The 25,658-nt window shown below is 38.5% G+C and overlaps 1 protein-coding gene across 3 annotated transcripts in view; it reads left to right on the forward strand.

The window, feature by feature from the left end:
• CNTN4 (contactin 4) overlaps positions 1 to 25,658 on the forward strand; it is a 959,696-nt gene that overhangs the window by 453,134 nt on the left and 480,904 nt on the right. For all 3 annotated transcript variants that reach the window (XM_009444763.4, XM_009444772.4, XM_009444765.4), the window contains exon 3: positions 18,164 to 18,306. In XM_009444763.4, coding sequence (XP_009443038.2) covers positions 18,252 to 18,306 — 55 coding nt within the window. In that variant the 5' untranslated portion in view covers positions 18,164 to 18,251. The remainder of the gene's footprint in view (positions 1 to 18,163; positions 18,307 to 25,658) is intronic.

Raw genomic sequence — 25,658 nt, forward strand, 5'->3', positions numbered from 1 at the left:
CACAAGAACTGAAACCTCCCATGAGAATGGTGGACTGGGTTTGTATGTTCCAACTAGCACTCATTCCGGGGCATGTGCTATCTACAGCCTTCTGTCTCTATAGGTATGTTTTGATGTGCTTGTTTTTATCCTTTTTCACAGCACATATAGTGGAATTCATTTAAATTAATATGTAAGATGCATTTGGGCCTTTCATCTCAAGAACAAGAATAGGGAAACCAAAGTTATTTAAAACTCTAGTCAAAGGACTGCCTTGAAATAAGTATCAAAACTCCAATATCAACTTTGGCTTCAAAAAGGAACCTAAAGGCATTTAACAGTGTGTCCTAAGGGATCAAATGTCAAATATGATGGTTACTAACACACAGGGAGAAAAGGACCAGAGCCAGAAACCAGCAGTAATATCTTCCAGTATTTTGGGGGGAGATGGAAGCTGAAAAGGATGAGGAAGAGAAAAGCATATGAAAACTGGGTTTCAAACTAATTTTGCTGAATTATGGAAAGAGAGGAAATATTTATTTCTGCTGATATATCATGAAAAGTTACTATTATCTGAATTATTTCTTTTCATTTCACTCTTTTCTATTAAACTAATGATCAAACAGGTTGGTTCTAGCCACTTAGAAAATAATGTTGAATATGTCTTGAAGCAAACCAATAGACGAGTTAGTTTAACTGTATGAATTAACAACTGAAGAAACACAAATGGCTCATTTTTACCAGGAGTTAAAGCTATGTGTTTTCTGTAACTACCAAACTGGAATAAAAAAGTTATCTCAATAATCGGTTTACTGTATATGAATTGATATCTCATTTAAATTAATCTATATCAAAACCTTGTTCAGCTTTATTCCTGTCTGGCCAAAATTAATCTTTATAATGCAGTACCTTAGGTATTTTAGGATACCAGTATGTATTCAAGTGATCGAATAAAAATTCAGTTGTCTTCGCTAAAATTTCTGGCATGTTTAGTGTTTTAATAAGTTATCTATCCAAATAGGTATTTGAAGGTATTAATTTCAGACTTCCTTTTGGTAAATGTGTTTATGTTTGTAAGTTTTAACTTGCTAGTTTTATAACATATATTAATTTCTAAACAGGATTTAGAGCAAAAAAAACCCAAACATACTTTGCTTAGTCCACATTTCACTTTACAAAGTACCACTGGTCAGCTCAGTGATACTTTCTCCAGTTTGTGGGTCATTTCATCCTGCATTTGTACAATGATTTTGAGTAACACATCAGTAGTGAGGCCAGCTGATTTTGTTATACCCAGAGAAGACTTTTAAATTAAAGCTTGAGAACAGAAAAAAAAATTACTGAAAATTGAGGATCAGCAAACTTTTCTTGTAAGTGGGTAGGTAGTAAATATATATATTTTTTATTTTATGGGAGATATGATTTTTGTCACACTACTTGCCTCTGCTATAGTATAACAAAAGCAGTCATAGGCAATGCCAAAATGAGCAAGCATTGATGTGTTCCAATATTACTTACAAAAATAGATGTTAGACTTTTGGCCTTTGGGTCTGGGATTTGGCATTTAGGCCATAATTTGTAAGGGATTTGGCCAAAGCTCATAGTTTCCTAGTCGTTGCTAAACATGACAGGGGCCCCAAATGAGGTCCCAAAATGAGTTCTGAAGAACGTTTGTCCCATGGGATTTTCATGGATGAAAAAGTAAATCTAGGAAATGCTGCACAGAATGCCTTTCTTCTTACACACTGAAATTCAATGTCATCTTATTAAAGGCTATAAGACATCTTACAATAAAGTGATCTGTCTCTGTTGGCTAACTCAGTTCCCCAAAACACATGTGACCTTGAAATTCTTTTTGTCATAGATAATTTGAGTGTCTGTGATTTAGAAACAAGTTTCCAAACTGATCATTTGGATATCTATATAGATTGTCATATGCATATCTTTATTGAAGTATCTTTTTAAATCCGAGTCAACTTCGCGAGTCACTTATCCACAAAGGTAACCAGGAAAAATACTAACCTTCTTAAGTGGTTCTGGATAATTTCCTGATTAGTCCTTTATTAGGTTCTAACACATTAGCTCCTGCTGACAATTTGAGCTGTTGGGCTTATTCTGCTTTTTCCTCGGTAATTAAATCCATTATAGTTTAAATCAGTTCAACATATATTCACCATGTACGATATTTTCCAAGCACACCGATTAATGAATGAGAGAGACCGTGTCTCTCCCTTTAAGGCATGGATAGTAACAAAGGCATAAAGACAAAGGTTAGAATATTATGTGATAACTTCTCTAATAAGAGAAATTCTGAATGCTGTCAAAGCACATATGAGAAGTACTAAACTGTTATTATGAAATCAGAGAAAGCTTTTAGCCTGGAGTTCATCTACGCTACAAATTTGAAGCTAATCACAGAAGGGAAGAGAGAGGGGAACAGCAGGTACAAAGGTAAGGAGACAAGATTCTCTGATGTATCAAGGCAGTGCATAGTACAACTCTAATATAGATTTATGCTGCAGAGATCGGTGAGAGTTGGATTAAGCAGGATTTTACTGACTTTGTAAAAGTATGTAAGGTAGGTGGAAAGTTGGAGGATTGATCAGAGTTGTACTATGGTAATATAGCTATGGCTGGAATGTGGAGACTGGCCTGGAGGGGCACGCTGCTCAGAAGTGAGAATTTCTGAAGCTGTTATGAAGCTTTCCCAGGGAATCTGCCATGGGTAACCTATTACCCCAGGTTCATCCCTTAGACAGATAAGGTGCTGTCAAGACTCCTACCTTATGACAAGAAACCAAGCACTAGGTAATGTTTTTTTCCCTGAAACCATCTGTTGGCTAGTGTAAACATTAAACTGTCTTTCCATTTGGGGGTTATTGGAAATATCATAAAAAGGGAATAATTTTACACTTTTTAAAAAAACTTGAAAGGAGGCTTTATTATGTATTTATAGCAAAACAAAAATTGGCACCAAGAGGCTAGCCTGAGTTTTATACCTGAAGGAAATGTGGAGGCAAACCTGGGCATTTTCCTTGACAACAGCAATTAACCAAGAAGAGCCTCACATTAACGTCTGTTTTAAGACAGCAGAACTGGTCGGCATATGAATATACAAACGTTTAATTACACACCCTGCCTGTCCTTGTGAACCTGTATGGTTTCCTTACAAATGCATGAGTTATTTCACAAAGTTTTCCTCAATCAGGATGCAGCATAGTGTTGTGTTTACTATATATGAAACATGCACACCTTATCCAGTCTAGCACACTGAAGCACTTAAAAGGATGTGAAGTCGGTTTTTTTTATAGACAAGTAGGGTTTTTATAAACCGTTTTCTTCCACACAACAAGTTATACTGTTAACAGCTCGGCCCTGGTAAATTTTATATATGTGTGCATATATAAATTTTATATATGTGTGCATATATAAATTTTATATATGTGTACCTACAAACACATATACACACACAAACATACATATATAAAATCACATTTTATATATGTGTGTGTATATGTATATAATACATATATTATTTGGAAGTGTGATTTCTGTATTTTTCCTGTATTCTAACCATATGAGGAATGTCTACTCAACATTGCTTAGAAACACAAGTTCTAAGGTCCAAACTTAAGGGTGTGTGTAGTTTAGTTAGTGGCTGCTATGGTTGTTGGTGGAGAGTCAGATGTTGAAAAGAAATGGAACAAAGTTTTTTCTAAACTTGAAAATGCTGTCTTGAAATTTGCAGCTAAGATGTAGTAAAAGAGGGGCTGGTAGGCAAGAAAAGAAAAACTGTACGTAGGCATGGATCTTAAACAAATCATGAAATTGAATTTTCCTAAAGCAACTTAAACTATTTATGATTTTTCTTTGTCCTTTGCCAGATCTCTGAAATAGCCTCAGTCTCAAAATTCATGTTATCACTAATTAGGATTCTATCCTCAGATTTTTTTTGCAGATGATTCAACTATTTCTTAGTTTCCACAGATAACTAAAATTACTACAGTTTCTCCTACCAACAATAGGCCTAGACTGCTAATTCAAGGAGGAAATTTGATGTCAGAAAAAGACACAAACAAAGCAAAAATGCAGTGTTAACAGTTATTCCCACTTTTATCTTTCTTTAGATAGATCTCACATTGCATTGCAAGGAGCTTACGCTAGTAGTAAATAAGAAATTTAGGGGAAACCTGCATGCTGCATTTTTAGCATACAAGAAGTACAAAATTCTGGCTTTATTTTTTTCTTCATTAATATGCATGGTAGGCCAGGCATGGTGGCTCACGCCTGTAATCCCAGCACTTTGGGAGGCCGAGGCGGGCAGATCACGAGGTCAGGAGATCGAGACCATCCTGGCTAACACGGTGAAACCCCATCTCTACTAAAAATACAAAACAAATTAGCTGGGCATGGTGGCGGGCGCCTGTAGTTCCAGCTACTCAGGAAGCTGAGGCAGGAGAATGGCGTGAACCCGGGAGGCGGAGCTTGCAGTGAGCTGAGATCGCACCGCTGCACTCCAGCCTGGGCAACAGAGCAAGATTCTGTCTCAAAAAAAAAAAAAAAATGCACGGTTATCTTGGTTCTTTTTATACCTACGTTTGACCATTCAGCAGTCTAATTTTAATTAAATCATAACAAAGTAACAACATTGACTATATTGATTGCATCTTGGGAATTCAGAATTTATTTTTTCACATAATTTTTCCTATGACTAGCTGGTCTTCTGTAGGCAAACTTTTATGATCCTTGAACTTTTTCTGGAAATGAGGCAGCAAACTATAAATATAAAATCTGCAATGGCATACTGTATGTACATATCTTCCAAGGAGGATAGCTCCACTGATGTAAAAACAAAAAGATATTAAAAACTCTGATTTTCAAGCTAGAAAATTATTTATGCACCATTGGCTTTATTTTAAAATACATACTTGCAGAAAAGTTGCAAAAATGTCAGCGTTTCCATATGCCCATCACTCTGATTCTACTAATGTTAATATTGTACGTAAGTATAGTATGATCACCAAAACCAGAAAACTGACATTGGTATAACACTGTTAACTAAACAACAGACCTTATTAGGGGTTTACCAGTTTTTCCATAATGTCCAGGCTGCAATCCACAATCTTGCATTGTTTATAGCATTCATTTCTTCTTACTCTTCTTGAGTCTGTGCCAGTTCCTAAGCCTTCGCCTGCCTTTTGTGATCCTGGCACTTTTGAAAACTACTAGTCAATTTTGTTGTAGAATATTAGTCAATTGTCTGATGTTTCCTCCTTTTTTTTATTGAGGTCATGCATTGTTGGCAAAATACCATAGAAGAGTATTATGTCCCTCTCAGTGCACCCTATCAAAGGGCACATGAGGCCAGTATGTCTTATCACTAGTGATACTAATTTTGACTATTTGGTTAATATGGAGTCTACTGAGTTTTCCCAGCATGATATTAGTGTTTTCCCACATTAGCTTTAGACAAAGGCACATAAATTCTTAATTTCCTAAATATGATGTACTCACTATACTCTTTTATGCCTCAGTTTCCCTGCCTAAAAATTATTATACTGCAACCCTAACCCTCATCTCAACCAGTGTAGTAAGAATTAATGTGCTGTCTTTTGGAGATTCTTGGATAAAACTCACTGTATAACTGGAAATGATCACTCTATCTCATTTTAAAGAAGAACATAAATAGAATGGTTAAAAGTAGATTGGCAGCATGTACTCATTTCACACCCAGAACTACAGAGACATCTGTTATATATGTGACAGGCCAGGCCTGAAATCTGGTTCTCTCAGAACCAGTTAGTGTTTGCCCGATTTGGCCTAAGTCAGCCTGATTAAACAAAGAACATATTTATCACTTGCTACCTAACAGGCCATTACACTAACTAGATGGATAACCACCCATTGATAAGGACAATAAATAACTTTTTAAACACTGTCACATTCAGAGTTTCTGCTGTTCATATAAGAGGGAAAAAAGTCCCTTGACATACTAAGGATTCTGGATCCATGTGCTGTAATTCTGTCATATTAGTTTGTATCTGATAATGAAGTACCCCACCATTGCAGAGAATGGCAAACTTCGCAAAGTGATTTACTGGCTTTCTACTCTATTTTTATTTTTGAATGTCAGTGCTATCAGCCCTGACACAATACACTGGGAGGAAATTGGCCACTTACAGGTCTAGAGGGAAGTAGGTCGGGAAAGGTATACTAAAGAAATAAGGGACTCACATAATCCTCCAAGCCCCGCTTTCCTCTTTGACAAATGGAAATAATCATATACCTGCCTCCTCAAGTTATTGTAAGCATTTGGTAATCTGTCCAAACCCTTTGTATTGTAACTGACCCATAGTAAGTACTCAAGAAAAAAAAAAATGTTGTCATTTTTATCACTTTATCATCTTTCATACCTGAGACCCAGATTTGGGTGCAAAAGACAAGAAAATGGAGGTGAGGCTCTCATAAATAGTGTGGTTTAATTTGCAGAAGGCTTCTGGAAAATGATTTTATACCAAATAAGAATTCAATAGCATTTGTCAAATGGGGTGGAAATATCCCACCATCTGCATGTAGTCATGAACTAAAGCATGATGATACTGAGGTGTACTTATGCTCTTTGAGAGTATGTGTTCATAGGCAAATAAACCTAGAAAATGAAGAAGAATGCAAGCTCCATGATAGCAGGACTGAACTTTACCGTGATACCCAGTGCTTGCTGGTACAGTGTCTGACATATTGCATGTGTTCAACGAATATTTTCAGATGAATGTTCTAATAGTTAGCTATAAATACATAATGGCACAGGATCTTGAATACACGGTTTATTTACCATTACATGAGATGGGAGATCCCATATTATAGTTTAGCTAAAAAGTAGGGGGATTTCCTGTCCCAACCTCCACTTATATTGTTATTATTATTATTCTTTTTCTTTTTCTTTTTTTTTTTTTAAGACAGGGTTTCACTCCCATCACCCAGGCTACAGTGCAGTGGTGCAGTCATGGCTCACTGCAGCCTCGATTTCCCAGGCTCAGGTGATTCTCCCACCTCAGCCTCCTGAGTAGCTGGGACTACAGGAGTGCACCATCACACCCAGCTAACTTTTCGTATTTTTAGTAGAGATGGGGTTTCACCATGTTGCTCAGGCTGGTCTCGAATTTCTGGGCTCAAGTAATCTGCCTGCCTTGGCTTCCCAAAATTTGGGGATTACAAATGTGAGCCACCATGCCTGGCCAACTCCACTTATTTTAAGAGAATGACTTCTGACTTCCTTCTAAGTAAAACAACACTTATATTAAGATTATGTTCCTTTTGCATTATGGTGGTAACCATTTTACTTGCATTATCTCATATACTTCTCTACAAACTTCTGAAGTAGGCTCAATATCTCCGTTTTATGGATATAAAACTGGAGGATCAGAAATAACTTGCCTAAAACAATACAAGTCCAAGACTTGAACTTAAGTCTATCTACAAAGACCATTTATGTTCTTGACTGATACTGTTGCATTTGTCCACTGTTGCAGCCCTCTTAGAGTATTATATTATTTTCCCCCAGTAGAGTAAAATAATCTCCATGAGGGAAGACCCTGTCTTATTCATTGCTGTATCATACTGCATGTCAGTTACTAGATGTTCAGTCACCAATTTGTAAGTAAAGGATAGAGTGCCGTAGTAGATTTTATTTTACCCCCTACTTTGGTGTAGCCTATTACAACTTCAGTTTTTATGTTTGAAATCTTATTTCTGCTTCTGATTAAGCAGATATAGACTCCCTTTTAGGCTACCAGTTATCTGATTTTCTGATGTGGCTGTCCGAGCAATCAGCAAGCTGTGCATAATGATGAATATACTAGTAAGCTTACTTCCCCACTAAGTGTATCCAAGTAAAAGCCCTGAAAGTCACACGGTTCTTGCCACTTTTAATCTGACACCTAATATATTAGGTATTAGAGTGTTTTGTGCTTACCTTTAGCTCTTCTTTAGTTTAGGTGATTAAAAAGTGCCTGTTGCTGTCTGTATGTGCAGCATGCTTCATTAACAGTGATTTATTTGGGAGGTTAGCAGAATTGGCACTCTGCAGCACACCAGCGAGCAGAAGGAAAACAAATGTGAGATGATTGCTAAGAAATCCTTCTTTCCTGCTCTGGTGATAGAAGCTTTAAGAGTTTGCAAAGTTTACTTCCCAGTACCCAGAAAGCATGGGAAAGAGTAGGGTTTCTGGGGATTGCAATTTCCCCCAAGTCCCTTGCATCCGCTCTCCTCCAGTGCTCAGTGGGAAATCCAAGGGGTCATGGATTTCCCCCTTTGGCATGGTGTGCTCCCTGTATTTGTGGTCTCCCAGAACCAGATCCTTCCACTGCTTGCCCCTCTTGTTTTTTCCAGCAAGTTTGCCGACTCAAACTTTTTCTAGCAGAATCCAATTATATGGATTTTCTCTCATATTCCTTTCAACAACCCTGTATTTTCACTGTCACTTTATGAAAGAGGAAAGTGAGGCTAACAGAGGTTAAATGACTTGCCCAAGAACAACAGCTAAATGGTAGAGCTGGGATTTAAACCTGGCTTGTGTGATTCTAAAGCCAATGATCTCATTGCCACAGGGAAGCAAAGGAATTTTTATTTTACTTGCAACCTGTATTGATTTTGCCATGTGTACTTGAAATGCCATGTTGAGAGGATTCTGGGGCTGCCCTTGGGCTAAGCAGCAAAGAGTGCCATAATCAATTAGCATTGCTTTCCATAGGAGTGGGACAGAGGAGTGGAGGTGCCATGTATTTTCCTGTCTTGAACTATGATCTACTTTTGTTCTTGATTTTATTGTAATAAGACTGTAATAACACGGGAATGACATTCTAAAGGAAGGATGAAGTACCTGAGGGGCGATCTAAATGCAAGATGAAAATACCACATATTTTATATATAAACTACAGTTGCCTGCTGTTCTAATAATAAGGCTACATATACCTATTTGGGAGAAATTCAACAGTGTTTAAATATCCACAATCTTAAGTCAAACTTCATAATCTCAACTTTTATTTTAAATTCAGGGGGTACTTGTGTGGGTTTGTTACATAGGTATATTGCGTGATGCTGAAATTAGGAGTACAAGTGACCCTATCACCCAAGTAGTGAGCATAGTACCCAATAAGCAGTTTTCAGCCCTTCCTCCCCTCCTTCTCTCCTTGTTCTACTAGTCCCCAGGGTCTATTGTTCCCACCTTTATGTCCCTGGATATGCAGTATTTAGCTCCCACTTGTAAGTGAGATCACGCAGTATTTGTTTCCTGTTCCTGCATTAATTTGTTTAGTATAATGGCCTCCAGCTGCATCCATCTTCCTGCAAAGAACATCATTTCATTCATTTTCATTGTTGCATAGTATTCCGTGGTGTGTATGCACCAAATTTTCTTTAATCCACCATCAATGGGCACATAGGTTGATTCTATGACCATGAATAGTGCTGTGACAAACATACAAGTGCATGTGTCTTTTTTTTTTTAATTATTTCTTTTCTTTTTTTTCCTTTTCTTGTTTTTGAGACAGGGTCTTACACTGTCACCCATGCTGGAGTGCAGTGGCACGATCTTGGCTCACCGCAGACTCCAAATATTGAGCTCAAACAATCCTCCCACCTCAGCCTCACAAGTAACTGGGGCTAAAGGCAGGAGCCACCATGGCTGGCTAACTTTTAAAATTTTTTTTGTAGAGATGGTATCCCCCTGTGTTGCCCTGGCTGGTCTCAAAGTCCTGGACTGAAACAGTCCTCCTGCCTCAGCTTCCCAAAGTGCTGGGATTATAGGCGTGAGCCACTGTGCCCAGCCCGATTTATTTTTCTCTGGGTATATACCCAGTAATGGAATTTCTGGGTCAAATGGTAGTTCTGTTTTAAATTCTTTAAGAAATCTCCAAACTGCTTTCCACAGTGGCTGAACTAATTTACATTCCCACCAAAGATTTATGAGCATTCTAAGGATTCATTTTGGGAGTGACAGAAATATTCTACATCATGATGGTGATGGTGGTTGTATGACTGTATAAGTTTTTGAAATCTCATCAAACTATACATAAAAAGAATGCATGTCAGTGCATAAAATATACAATAAACAGGGAAAATCAGAGAAAGTTCTATTACTTATTAATTTCAACTTAGTTAACCCATAAAATTAAAATCATGTTGTTGTTTACCTTCAAGGTTTTTTTAAAGATTATATGAGTTAACAAATAATACAGAAACTACTATGTAGTAAATGCTGTTTAAATGGTATCTATTATTTATCATTTCACCAGTTGTTTTGTACCATATTCTACCATTACGTTGTCTCCAACATTGTTTACCAGTTTAATCACATACGCTTTTATGTTGCTGATTTACTACATTGTACTGTATACTCTCACAAATACATAAGCTTCATATGTATGGATAATTGTGAGAAAAATCATAGCTTTGAATACATGGCTCTTCTGTGTTTTACTAAACAATGTTAGAAGACTAGAACCATTCATGTCTGTTTTTCAACTGAATTGTTGAAGTGTTAAGTATCTATATGTCCAAATAAATAATACTTATTAAAAATGATGGACTGTAAGGCGTGTTTAAAAATATTGAAAGCATTAGCTATGATAGAATGTTCAGGATGAATTTGTGGTATATACTTAGAAACCTGTTATTAAAGAGGAAATAACAGTAACTCAGAAAAAACAAGTACTATAAAAAAAAAAGAAAAGCAGTATACTCTCAAGCTCAGCTAACAAATTACCAAATTATGTGCTATAACTAAGTTTAGACAACAGTGAAGCAAGGTATGTTTGTATTTGTGTATGCCTGTCTGTCATTGGGAATGATTAAGAGAGTTGAATATCATCATTCATAAAAGAACTTAGTACATACGACAAAAAAATCAAGAAATAGTAGTATAAGCGTGTTATTTTTTCAAATTATCATTGTTGAACTACTTAACAGAAAAGCAGTTTGTTGCCCCTGGACAATATTTCCCTATGGGGACTAACAGCTAGTATTTAAGCTATGTTCAAGCGTTCCCTTAATAAAAGTAAAAGTTAAATAAAACTTTAAAAAATTACAATAAGTGATTACTTAGTGAAGGCTGTGGATAGTGAATGTGGACTTGTGGCTTGGAGTTAAATTTTCAGTAACAGTTTAATACGTAGAATTTAAAGGCAATATATCTAAAACAATTTTAATGGATGGGAAGATGATATAATCAGAAAAATTGTTACAAGCCTCAAATGGCTCTAGGGATGACAAAGACATAGTCTTTACTTCATTTAACTAATTAAATATTTTTGGCATATATAACCTTCTTCTTATAGAATAATGTAATTCAAAGTTTCAAGAATCCTTAAAAACAATCTGGCCCAGTCCCGTCTTCTATTCATGAGGAAACTTGTCCAGCAAGCAAATAACAGCACTGAGCCTGGAACCCAGTTATTCTGAATCTTATCCCAGGGATCTTTTGAAATATCACTGTGATTATTGAGGTTATTTCCGTTTTTTGAAGAGGGTCTTCTCAGTAGCAGAATATAAAGGTCCAACACCAAAGGTAGAATAAGGTTTTCTATAAGGGGAAAGTATATTTTGAGAAATCCATAGTGGGTTTATACTTTAAGAAATTTCAGTGAAAGACTTTTCCAAATTAATCCGTATAACTGTGGACCCTCAGGCTGTGGAAGACATCCTTCAGTATGTGAAATGATGATTCATTAGCTACCTGGCTTTTATTTCAGAGGATTTCTGCCTAATGTAATCATATTTATGGTTAGAATCTTCACAAGTGGAAAGTCTTTCAAAATGGGGAGCAGCTGTGTACCTTAGCTAACCCTCCATCATTCGTCACGGTCCTCTTTAATGTGGTATTACGATATCATGACGGAAACGGTGTCTACATCAACCACTGGGCAGGTGAGTATGGTCTAAAGAAGGGATTCCATCCTGTACATGTCTGCCTCTTGTTTCATAGATGCAGCTTCCCGAATATCTCATCCAGGTCCCTTATATCTTCCCCTCTTTTGCACTGTTCCATTCATATTTTCAGATGCTTGGGACAAATCATCTACTGATAAAAACCAATTAACACATATTTTCTCATCATTCCTAGCAGACTACTTACTGCAATCTCCAGTCAAGTTTGAAAGACATCACCTATGGGAATGAAAATCTGTTTTTACTGGTAGATAGAGTATAAAGCTGGTTAAAGGAGAAAATCCAGCAAGTTATTTGATTGACTGATGTGATAGGAATTTTCATTATCCAAGAAGAACCTATAGGCTAGCTACCGTAATCACAGGACATACAGATGACCTGAACTACTCATTTGACATATAAACTATATCTTGTATGGTCAATAATCTTTCCTATCCAATTGAGCTGTAGTGTCCTTGTGGGCGGAGACCTTGACCCAAAACTCTTCATATTTTGCATTTTACCAATTGAATCATGGACACTCAACAAATATCTATTGACTGATTGAACATTAAGATTTTACTGTGTGCCATTTTCCTTTAAAATTATTGGCATATTGCTTTCTGAGGAAGCCTACTTAATCTCTTGCTTTCATTTCTGTTTCCCGCTTCCTCGCCATTGTGATTGACTGCACCCCTCATTAGCTAATTGTAGAGTTAGGAAACTCTCAACTCTACAGATGGGAACTGTGGATGATCCTTTTTAAAAATCTCTGCCTTCAGAATGGTAGCACTCTAAATAATAACTAGCAAGAAAGCAAATGTTTATGTTGTTCTTACACTTAGGAGGAAAGAAACTTATTCACAGTTATGCTATCACAAAAGACTTCTGAATTAACACTAGTGAAACGTAGCCTTCCGACAAAGTCTCAGCTCTGAAACCTGTGCTATCCTTTACATTATGAGTATTACAGATTCTGCACCTTGGCTTACTGGCACCTGGCTTCACTTCTGCAGAAGGACAACATGAAAAGCCAAGTTAGAGAGAAAGGAGTCACGATCAGGATGTTATGTCACACTTGAGAAGACACAATACTTTTAGAAGAGTTCATTACCTTTAGAAACGAGTTCAGTTTTGAAGTATGAAGACATAGATTTAAATACTGGCTCTGTTGATTTCTGGATATTTAACCTCGGACAAGTTTCATAGCCTCTCATATTCTAATTTCCAAGGCTCTAATTTTATAGAGGATGATGATGCCTGACTCCCAACCATGTTATAAGGGTTAAATGAGAAGTGAATGTAAGATCACATGGCAGGTCCACAAGAGATGTTAGCTGCCTTTATTCTTTCATTTACATATCAGCTGTTGATTGGCTGCCTGCTCTGGTGGTTCACTATTCTATGTGCCTCTAAAATGTCAATCAAGGATACAAAGATTCCTACCTTCATAAAGTTAAAAATCTATTTGGTGGGGGCCAGGAGGTAGAATTTGAATCCAAGTTTAAACAATGATGTTAGTTAATGCTCACATACAAAACAAGCCAGTTGACCTTCACAGCACACTTGTGAGAAAGATAGGGCTTCTGGCATGATCCCTAACCTACAGACAAGCAAACATGTTTACAGAGATTAAGTGTCTTTCCCAAAGTTAGGTAATTTGTAGTAAATCCAGGAAGAACTCAGTATGCATGAATCCGTGTTTTCCCACTCTGTCTTGCTGCTATGAGGCCTTGAAAAACATATTCTGTTGGAAGTATTCTTAGTAATTAGAGATGTAGTCAACTTGCTAACCAGAGGAGAAAAGCAAAAAGGTAAAATAGATATTATGTCCTTCGGGGGATTACATTTTAAGCAGATCTTCATACAGGAAAATAAAATCTTTTTAGGTCTTTCCCTTCTTGAGAGTCATTCTCACCCTCCTCGTAGACTTCAGAATCAAGTCCAGAGTCTTTTTTTTTTTTTTTAGATGGAGTCTTGCTCATTGCCCAGGCTGGAGTGCAGTAGCGCGATCTCGGCTCACTGCAACCTCCGCCTCCTGGGTTCAAGCCATTCTCCTGCCTCAGCCTCCCTAGTAGTTGGGACTACAGGCGTGTGCCACCACACCCAACTAATTTTTTCTATTTTTAGTAGAGATAGGGTTTTGCCGTGTTAGCCAGGATGGTCTTGATCTCATGACTTCGTGATCCACCCACCTCGGCCTCCCAAAGTGCTGGGATTACAGGCATGAGCCACCGTGCCTGGCCTCAAGTCCAGAATCTGTAATATACGTTCAAAGATGATTGGAGACCAGGCTCTTGATTTACCTTCCAGCCTCTTTCCCCCTCAGCCTATAACTCCCAAACTCAGGCTGTGCTGTGCTGTCTTTAACAAAGATAGCTATGACGTTTCAACTTTGTGCCAGTACCTAAGCTCAGTGCTTTCCATGCATTCTCACTAATCCTTACCCTAAGTTTGGCAGATATATATCTTGCTGCTCTTTTATAGATGGACCACACAGCTGGAGAGTGGGAAGTCTAGGAATAGAGCACAAGTTAGATTCTGCAGTCTACGCTTTTCATTTTCTTGCACTGCTGTAACTTAAAGGTTCTCACAGCTTCTTGCCAGTTTGTTTTCCTTGTCACTTGGCTCAGAATGGCCTTCCTCCCTCTTATTTATCCTTTAAGAATCAGTTCAAAATGGTAGCCCCTTTGAGGAGCTTTCTTGAAACTCCTGCCCTACCCTACCTCCCAGCTCAGTTCAATGATAATCTTTTGCTTCCTTAACATCTTGTTCTTAATAAACTTACTACACACATTGCACCGAATTGTAATTACTGGTTTATGAGCACCTCTTGCTACGTAAACTGTGAGCTCCTTGAGGACAAGATCCACACCTCCCCAACCTCTGCAAACCCAGCGCCTAGCACTGTGCCTGCCACATGGCAAACACGATTACTTTTTTTGTTGAGCTGAATTAGTACTGTTTGGATACCAGCAACATTTTAATTCAGCAGAGTGTTCAAAACAAATAAATACATGACCAGGCCCTGCATGTGGATTCTTGGAAACCAGGACTCTTAAGGGAAAACTGATTCATGCTTTTGTTTTCAGCACTTTGTACTGAGGTCTTCAGTGTGACTGTTAGTATGAGAATTGTTTGAAGGGTTGAGCGAAGTTTTGTTCTGTGCAAGAATGTGAAAAAAAAAACCACACTGTACAATTCTCAGTTATTCATCTCCTCCTGGCTCAATGAGAGAAAGCAACCGAGGCCTGTTTTATTGTGTAGCTTCCTTCTTAGGATTTACGAGTCTCATTCTTGGGCAGGATCTCAAAATGAGTGCTGAGTACACTACCTTTGCTACAGCCACCGTTGGATAAGCCAGAGAGAGCTCACAGCTGCAGGGGAGATCTATTGCCACCATAACTCTTGGCTCATCCTGCAGCTTTCTTTCTGACTCTGACAGAAAAATGGAAATTATGAAACTTTGTATCCTGCACCAGAGTCCCACATGAGATTCATGAATCTTCAGCTGCCTTCAGAAAACCTGATGCTTTGGTTACCACTGCCCACTGACAAATTACTGTCCGCGACCCCATTATTTCTGATTAGCGAAGGTGAACCTTACCTACCTGAATGTAAATAAATGCCGATAGGATTCTTGAAATTCTTCATCCTTAAAAATCTACAGCCCTTAATAGAACATGCACTGTAAATACTATCATATCATGAACTAAATCTTTATCATGTAATTGGTTACATTTCCTAAGCTAATTTTAATTGCTTCAAGAAACTGCTTAACATTGTAGATCAATCCCGAGGTCCGAGATGACATTTCTCTCTCAAAATTAATTATTAATACCCTGATCATTTGCTTAAGACATTAATAGTTTTCATTGATCAGCACGTCCTGTTTATCTAAAATGGCCTAATCACCATGCATGTCAGAAGAGTATCTGAACATATCCAATTAGAGATACGGCCGGCTTTCTGCCACGTCAGCAGATCCGAAGTCAAGAGTCCCTTTTGTCTTCACAATATATTAAGTCCAGCTCTGTCAGAAACTAAGCTATTTAAGGGCACAAAAGAAAGGCAAATTCTCTAATGATGGTTGTTCATTTTCTATTAGCTCCCTGGTAAACATACAGGCTTTGCAGTGATCACATGGTTTAAACTAACGCTAAGAGCCCATTATTAAGTAGCTTGTGTTGGCCCATGTTTTCATGTAAGCCTGTGTTTGCTCACAGTGTTTTTCTTATAAGTGGGAGTAAGATGAGAAACTTCAGGTTATTTTCAGCTTAAAAATATTGGGGCTCCCACCGTGTGTACATATATCAGAATATCACATTGTATACCATAAATATATACAATTATTATTTGTCAATTTAAAAATAATATAAATGTAATATATTTTTTTACATGAAAGCTAAAATAACAAGTTGAGACCACAGTAATATCTGGCAGTGTAGGGTGCTGCAGAGTTTTCAAAGAAGTTTCATTTACTTAACCAGGAGGTTTCCCTTGAAACAAGATTCAGAGAGAGGCTAGGCGGAGTGGTCTACCTAGGACCACATAACAAGTTCCTGCCAGAGTTGTAAATAGAATGAGATCTCCCGGTTCCGTCGATTTCTGGTTTATTTGATTGACTGATGAATAGGTAGCACTCTGCTCATCTTTCAGACCCCAAGGGAAGCTCACCTCCTTTGTGAAGATTGCCAAACAAAAAGTTTCCTCCTTCCTTGATAACGGGATATCATATTGCAATTTTATGAAATTCTCAGTAACAGCCCCTACTGGATAAAGAGACTCTAGAGGATAGAGATTGTGCCTTGTTCCTCTTGATGGGCCCAGTGCTTCACCTTGCGTCTGGCAAGCAGAAGATGCTTCACATATACATTCACACATGGCGGGCTGGCAGGATGGGTGGGAGAAGGGATGAGTGGATTAGAGGAACCACAGTTGAGAGTTCTGTTTTACTAACTTCATGTTGCAATCCTTCAGCACCAGAGGGAAATTTGGCTTTACTTGAGTCATACAGTGTTTAATTTTTTTTTTTCTCTGAGACAGGGTCTCCCTCTGTTGCCCAGGCTGGAATGCAGTGGAGTGATTATGGCTCACTGCAGCCTCGAACTCCTGGGTTGAAGCAATCCTCCTGTCTTAGCCTCCTGAGTAGCAGGGACTATAGGCGTGCACCACCATGCCAGGCTGATTTTTAAAAATTTTCCGTAAAGGTGGGGGTCTCGCTATGTTGCCCAGGCTGGTCTTGAACTCCTGGCCTCAAGAGATCCTCCCATCTTGGCCTTCCAAAGTTCTGGGATTACAGGTGTGAACTACTGCACCTGGCCTTAAAAAGTATTTTGAACTAATTTTCAATACTTAAAACTTAGGAGATTTTCAAAATACAGTTATATTTTCAACTTTTCTTTGAAAAGTTGTAGATGCCCCTGCAACCCTGGATCTGTGTTCCACATTACCCATCTGCTTGAGCTGAGGGGCACCTGTTCCCTTAAGCAAGGACATGCCTCCATTCCCCAGAATAACAGTGTCTGCCCACAGCTTCGCTCAGTTACTCACTTTGTAGCTTTTGGTAAAGGTAATGAGTAGCCTCTCTTCACTGCAGAATTCTCCTAATTCAGTATTCTCGGCTAACAGAAGTATTAGTGTTCCTAATCATGTTCTGGATATATCCAAATGAACCTAGTAGGCAGCTACTGATAGCTGTTTGCATTTCTCTCATTAGACACTGGAGCTGCATATTTCTGTGGCATGTTAGAAGTGAAACATAGGGCAAAGGGGAAAAAATGTTTGAATTAATGGAGTAGTCACAATTTTCCCACACGATATAACTCCATTGGAAAAATTGGGAATTTCTACCTGAGGTCCACCAGTGTTAAGCCTATCTTGTTCTGTGGCAGTTCTGTATTTGCTTTTTTTTAACTAATTGGAAAATAAGTAAGAACAGGATCTGGACAAAGAGAGACCTTGCAAAGCATAGTGCATTCCCCTGCCTTCAGGTTGGTTCATGCCTAATCAGAAACTGTTCTTGTCTTCACTCAGAAGCCACAGGGACACTTCAGCTCCAATCCCTGCCCAATTATTATTTGCAAGAAAAAAATAGGAGTCTTATTAGCTTTATATTCATAATTTAACATGTCCCTTTCTTCCCCTCCAATGGTACTTCCCCACAAGTGAGTTTTATTGATATTTGAGTAAAGATAAACTTGCAGAGACCACAAGGAGAAATATTCCCAAATCTCATTGTAATGTCTCTTCTTTCCCACAGATTAAAGGTTATACAAAACTTAAAAGAAGCAGCAATTCTATTCGCTTGTTATTGGACTCGAAACTCCCTTTGACCTCGGAAACTGAAGATGAGGTTGCCATGGGAACTGCTGGTACTGCAATCATTCATGTTGTGCCTTGCAGGTAGAGTGTCATTTTAAAACTTTTTGATTTAGAAATGCCACTGTATTTCACACTAATTCAAAAGTGGGCCTTCACTTTAGACGGCAATGATAAAATCGCAAGAGTGTATGCTACTATGACTAGCATTTGCTGACATTGTTGAATATACCTTCCTGATGGTCTTTTAGTGACTCTTTTCATGGTGTTGTATCCAGAGATAGACACCGATGTTTCACCTGTCTATCTGGTCCTTTTAGAGTCGTTTGAGCCATTATTTAGTTTGAAAGTTGTTATTTTTGCTCATCCCAGTGCCCAATTGCACAGAGATATTGGGCAATAAAACTGATAATATAGTCTGGAGTGTTGCCTACTTTCATTTCAGTGGATGGACATTTATCTGGATAGCTCTTTCAGTGTCTTTGTTGATATCACTCCATCTTCTGATACTGACTCTCTTTTTCATTTCAATGTACTACAGTTTAGTAGGAACTAGAAAGCAAAACACAGGAGGTTTTTACCATATACTCATGGCCAACTACTAGAAAAGGGATTTGAAAAGTTCAAACATGGCTGGGCGCGGTGGCTCACGCCATTAATCCCAGCACTTTGGGAGGCTGAGGTGGGTGGATCACCCGAGGTCAGAAGTTCAGACCAGCCTGAGTAACATGGCAAAAGCTCATCTCTACTAAAAATACAATTAGCCGGGTGCAGTGGTGCATGCCTGTAATCCCAGCTACTCGGGGAGCTGAGGCAGGAGAATTGCTTGAACCCAGAAAGCGAAGGTTGCAGTGAGCTGAGATCGCGCCATTGCACTCCAGCCTGGGCAACAGAGTGAGGCTCGGTCCCAAAAAAATAAAAAAAGAAAAGAAAAGAAAACTTCACACATACTCTGTATTGCTTTCTCCATTTTCTGGAAGATATGAGTCTAGCAGTTGACATACATCATTCAAGTGCTGGTGCATCAGAAGTCCAGCATGCACCAGGAATTGGTTTGCAGCTTGGGCTGCTGTGTATCATTCCACGCCCCTTTGAAATTAGTCTAGTTGACTTGTTTTGTTATTCAGAGTGTCAAGTCCAAGAGGGACACCTGAATATATTTGCATTTTTACAACATGAAGCAAAAATGACTTTTGGATCACGATTACTTTGATGTATGCATTCACTCCAATAATGTTACTGAGTACCGTGTCACAAGCCAGCCCTGTACTGGGATCTGGGAATATAATCCTGATCAAAACAGACATGCTACTGCTCTCTTAGAGCTCTATTAACTGAGTGCTGTAACTTCTGACAACTTGTTGTAGTAGATTATTTGCAACTGCTATAAAATCAAAAATAATAATGGTAGTACTGACATGTGTAGATCACTCATTCTATGCTAGGCACTATGCTAAGCACGTGGTATCCTTTATCCAATTTCTTTCTTCCACGACCCTTAAGAAGTAAGCATTTATCATTTATTTCACTGTATTAACTATGAATATTAATATTATTACTGAAGCATCAGGAAGTTAAGAAACTCACCCAAATTCACAAAGCCAGTAAGTGGTCGAGCTAAGATGTAAACCGAAGCCGACTATAGTCTTGCCTGTTCATAGCGTATGGTCTTTTAGTTGTCTCAAGGATTTGGCAAGTTTATGGTTGCAAATTTAGTTTTGAGATTTTTGTTTTCATTCTTCCTGTGTTTTTCTAAATGTAAACCCTCATTTACTTATACATCTTTTAATAGGCTACCTTCATGTTTCAAACTTCTTGCCTTAGTTGAGTTCACAACGTCTTCCCTGCTGCGTGATTGTGAACATCTTGGCATCCCTCTTAGTGATATTATTTATTTCCCCCATCTGGTCAGAGCCTTCATCTTCCCCCCAGCAGTATGCCCAGGCTCTAATACCTCAGTTGTTTTTCTCTGGGACCTTGACCCTCCTAAGGGATTCGACTGACACTTTAGAGTTTTAACTTCTCATAATGACTCTGGTATAAACGTACTCTTGAAGCCATAAAGCACTGAATTGATTTCTCATATTTGGCTACAGCAAAATGTTTATTTAACCCAATGTGCTAAGTAAATATCAAGATATGAAAGGGTTGAAAATCAAGAAAGCCACTACTCTCTTCAGCAGTGTTTTGAAAAACTTGGGGGAATTCTCACCTAAGGTGTGTGTGTAACTGTATCTATTTTATTCACTTAGCTTTTTATAGAGAATCAGTGTATTGATTGTTTTTGTGAGGCTTTTTTGTGACCTGTTTTACATGGCATTAATATTCCCTTACCATATGCCTTCTTCAGTGTAGGTAAAGTCAAGCTTTAATTAATGTTTTTGTTTTCTTGCTATTTGTCTTGATTTCATTAATTTACATAGCACTCCACTTGCTGAATTTTGATTTTTTAAACTGCTTTAGGCCAGGCATGGTGTCTCATGCCTGTAACCCCAACAGTTTGGGAGGCCGAGGTGGGTGGATAACCTGAGGTCAGGAGTTAGAGACCAGCCTGACCAACATGAAGAAACCCCGTCTCTACTAAAAATATAAAATTAGCAAGGCATGGTGGTGTATGCCTGTAATCCCAGCTACTTGGGAGGCTAAGGCAGGAGAATTGCCTGAACCTGGGAGGCGGAGGTTGCAGTGAGCCGAGATCACACCACTGCACTCCAGCCTGGGCAACAAGAGTGAAACTCCATCTCACCAAAAATGAAAAACAAAAACAAAACAAAAAACTGCTCATTCTTTTCCTTTTGTGTATCATCCATAACTTTTCTATACATCTCTAGTCCGAGGTTTCTTGGTGAGTTTTTGGCAAGGGATATATTTACACCTGTTATGTTTACCATAATTAGTGAATCTCACATATGTCTTTTCCTGATCTTTTTTTTCCCCAAGTAAGACAGGATCCAAATATACAAGCAGGCTCATCTTGCAAGGGATGCAACTGATAAGATCTGTTAATTATTTGAGGGCATTTATTAGTACTTTATGGTACAATGGGAATGTTCTTTTTTGCCAGATGACTCAGTGTCTGGCAATAATTTTCAAATAAACCAAAACTATTGATGCCAGTAATCTAAAAGTTCAGTCACAATGAAAATTGGCTTCATTATTCTTCTTCTTCACCAATTTAAACTCAAGATCATAAAACCCTGCTACCTAAAAAAGCAAGGAAGCTAACAGATGAGTAAAACGTTCTTACAGAAGTAAAAGTGTACAGTGCAACAGGGAATGTTAGTGACTATGGAAAACTAGAAAACAACATGCCCCACTAAAATATTAATCTGTGCCTGGCTCTACTCCTTTGTGACGTCTCCCAGTTTTTTTTTTTCAATCTACAAACTCCTAATTCTCTAGGATTTCCATAATGTTAATGAATAAAATTTAAATTGGTTTTAAAAGTAAAAATAAAGGCCCTGTATAAAGCAAACCAAAATGGTCTGCAGGCTAGATGCAGTTCCTAGTCCACCACTTTGTGACACTTTATTTCAAATGTTTGCTTTACAATAAACTATTAGTATATTTTAAAATAGGTAGAAGAGAAGAATTCTAATATTTCTACCATAAAGATAAACAAATATTTAAGGTGCTGGATATCCCAATTATACAGATTTGATCTTTTCAAATTATATGAATATGTTAAATTATCATATGTATCCCCAAAATATGTACATCTATTATATAAAAATAAAAAGTAATTAAAAAAAATAAGGCCAGGCACAGTGGCTCATGCCTGTAATCCCAGCACTTTGGGAGGCCAAAGCGGGCGGACCACTTAAGGCCAGGAGTTCAACAGCAGTGTGGCCAACATGGCGAAACCCAGTCTCTACTAAAATACAAAAAGTAGCTGGGCATGGTGGTGCACGTCTATAATCTCAGCTACTCGGGAGGCTGAGGCATGAGAATCACTTGAACCCGGAAGGCAGAGGTTGCAGTGAGCCGAGATCGTGCCACTGCACTCCAGCCTGGGTGACAGAGCGAGACTCAGGAAGGAAGGAAGGCAAGGAAGGCAGGGAAGAAAGAAGTGATACCGCATACACTTAGACCTTAGGGCTTTTATACTAACTTTCTTTTGTCAAGAATGCTCTTGCCTTAAATGTCCCCAGGACCCACCCTCTAACCTTCTTTAAATCTGTGCTCAAATGTCACCTAATTGGTGAGGCTTTTCCTGAACACAGTAAATACATTAAAATGGCAATATTTATTTTGACCAATATCTTCTATGCTTTTTATTGCTTGATTTCTCCTCAGAGCTCTCATCAATATCTGAATAATGATATATTTTGCTTTCTTCTTTTTTTTTTTTTTTTTTTGTGAGAGAGAGTCTGGCTCTGCTGTCCAGGCTGGAGTGCAGGGGTGTGATCTCGGCTCACTGCAAGCTCCACCTACTGGGTCCACACCATTCTCCTGCATCAGCCTCCTGAGTAAGTCTTCCAGGTAGCTGGGACTACAGGCACATGCCACCATGCCCGGCTAATTTTTTTGTATTTTTGGTAGAGACAGGGTTTCACCATGTTAGCCAGGATGGTCTCGATCTCCTGACCTTGTGAATCCGCCCACCTCGACCTCCCAGAGTGCTGGGATTACAGGCGTGAGCCACCACGCCCAGCCGCTTTCTTCTTTTTATACAAAATACCTTTCCCTACTAGACTGTAAGGTTTATTTGGGTAGATATTTCTGTCCTTTTCGTTCACTGCTGTATTCCCAGCATCTGGAAAATGTCTGGCACATAGTGCAATTCAATAAATATTTTTCAAATGAATGAATGCTGCAGCCTGGCCAGTCATGAGAGAAAGAGACGAGATCTCCAATTTCAAGCTGTGCTATAGACCCCGGGTGCTTTGTAATCACCCTGATACCAACTCTATGGACAGCAATACTATGATGCTAGTCCGTACACGTTTTTCAAAAGCCGATGTAAATATCTAAAGTATTAAAATTGGTCTGTGTGCCTTGAAGTCTATATCTTGGTGCAACACTGCCTCTCCCGTTTCTTATTTTATTTTATTTTTATTACTGTTTTTTTTCTTTTTTCTTTTTTCTTTTTTTTGAGATGGAGTCTTGCTTTGTCTTCCAGGCTGAAGTGCAGTGGCACGATCTTGGCTCACTGCAACCTCCACCTCCCAGGTTCAAGCGATTCTACTGCCTCAGCCTCCTGAGGATCTGGGATTACAGGTGCCCACCACCACGCCCAGCTAGTTTTTGTATTTCTAGTAGAGACGGGGTTTTGCCATGTGGGCCAGGCTGATCTCGAACTCTTAACCTCAAATGATCCACCTGCCTTGCCTTCCCAAAGTGCTGGGATTATAGGCATGAGCCACCACACCAGGTCACACCTCGCCCATTTCTGACTTTAACTATAGCTGGGGTAGAACTGTTCCCCTGTTGTATTTTTCTGCTTCAAGTCTTTATCTGAGTCACAAGCAAGGAGAACTATGGGAAGTTAACCCCGTCCTTAGGGGCAGCCTTCAGCTAAGAGGGCATGAGAATCAGTAGATAAATGCCTCTGTCTCCTGTCCTTTGGGAAGTCAATTCTCAGGCATATTTAACATACTTTCTTAGGGGTTCAAGGCTGGATTGAGTCTCAGTTTCCCACAATAACTCCTTCTACTTTTTTCTTCTTTACTTCTGCTTCTTGGTATCACCTCCTAAATAAACTAAACTGCTTGGAAATCCTGCTCTTAGCCTCTACTTTTAGGGGAGTCCAAACCAGCTAATAGCAGAGAGGCAGCTTAGTTTTGGTCATGTCAGTAAGTAGAAAGAAAGCAGGTGGGAAAAAACAGCTTTAACAGAGATGATTGGAGAGTTGACTGTGTATGTATTAATAGATCTATATATGTATGTGTATGTATGTGTTTGCATAATACATGCTCACAAACCACTGTGTAGTTATATCTATAAATATTATCTGGGTCCTGCAATTAGGGAGTTTTACTCTTTTTAGTATTTGCTTGTTTTATTATTAACCAGATGTTCAGCAAGTCATTTTACCTAAGATTCAGCTTATACTTCTGTACAATGGAGTTGAACAGATGGTTTTAGAGTCCTGTTCAATTCCAGTAATTTACAATTCTATCTGTACACATGGTTTGAGAGGAAGATATGTATGCCAATAGGGTTAGAGCTCAGCCTGGAATTCTATTCAACTAATATGAAATTTCACATAGGTCATATGCTTTACCATGTGCTATTGATTCTGTTCACATTGGCAGCATTTGAAAGAAAGAAGAAAATGGCTGCTCCATATGTTTACGTGCAGCAAGAGGCGTGAAGACATTTAAAAACTCTCTGTGAATGAGCGCAGAAATTTATGCTTGATACATTCTCAGTTGATCTTGGTTTCAAGGAGGCTAAATTTATTCCCACCTCTGTGGTACAGTTTACCAACTTCAGCAATTATCTCTTTCTGAGAAAGTGCATCCTCTCCAAATGCAAGCATTTGTTGATTTGCTCACAAAATCTATGTCGTTATTATATCTGCGTCTGGGGGCATGTAGTGGAGAAAGATCCTGTATAATTCACAGGAGACATATTCTGAAATGGGTGAGTGTTCACAAAAAGTGGAGCAAGGAAGACCCTTGGATTGAATCATCAATCACAGGATGTAGCTTGAATCTATGATAGAAAAAAATATATACAAACCTGCAATGAGAACACATACAAAGAATGCTCATTGGTCTTCAGAAGGCTTTTGAGGCTCAGGAAGTCTCATCACTAAAACTGAAGTAGGCTGTCTAAAGTTTGGGCTTATTCCAGTTCTGAGAGCAAAAATACACAAAAGAGGAATTCCCAGTATTTGTTAATGTTGATGAAAGGACTCCATGAGCACCATGTTTCTACCTACTGAGAATATTTCATTAAAGCTCATGACCAACCCAGAAGGATCCTCCCTTTTATCCCCACCAGGATGGAGAGCACACAGTAGTTCATTTCAAGGCTTGACCTCACTGCACAGCAAGGTATAATATTTCAATTCCCAAGATTCTCACATTTTCCCCCAGAATAAACAGAGACACAGGCAACAGTCAAATAATTCACAATTCTACCCATGTATTAAACCTAGTACTACTCTGTTCTTGCACAAGTAACAAATATTCAATTAAGACCAAAAGAGAGCTGAGTGTTAGTTTTCATTTAGTTACTGCAAAGCATAGTCCTGTATTTTATTGTTTCTCTTTGTAAGAAAATGACTTGCCAGTGTATTTACAATCATGCTGACCGAAGCCAAAGCCTGGATTTCCTGTTTGCTCTATGCTCTCTCATAACTATGGCCATAAAATGAACCCCATGTGGTAGAAAGACTTAGTCAAGAAGACAGCTAGTAACTAGATTAAAAAGCAGTGACTCCATTGATGAAAGTTAAGAAAAAAAATAGGGCAAGTATACCTAGA

This window comes from Pan troglodytes, chromosome 2 (assembly GCF_028858775.2).
Source record: "Pan troglodytes isolate AG18354 chromosome 2, NHGRI_mPanTro3-v2.0_pri, whole genome shotgun sequence".
NCBI lineage: Eukaryota > Metazoa > Chordata > Mammalia > Primates > Hominidae > Pan > Pan troglodytes.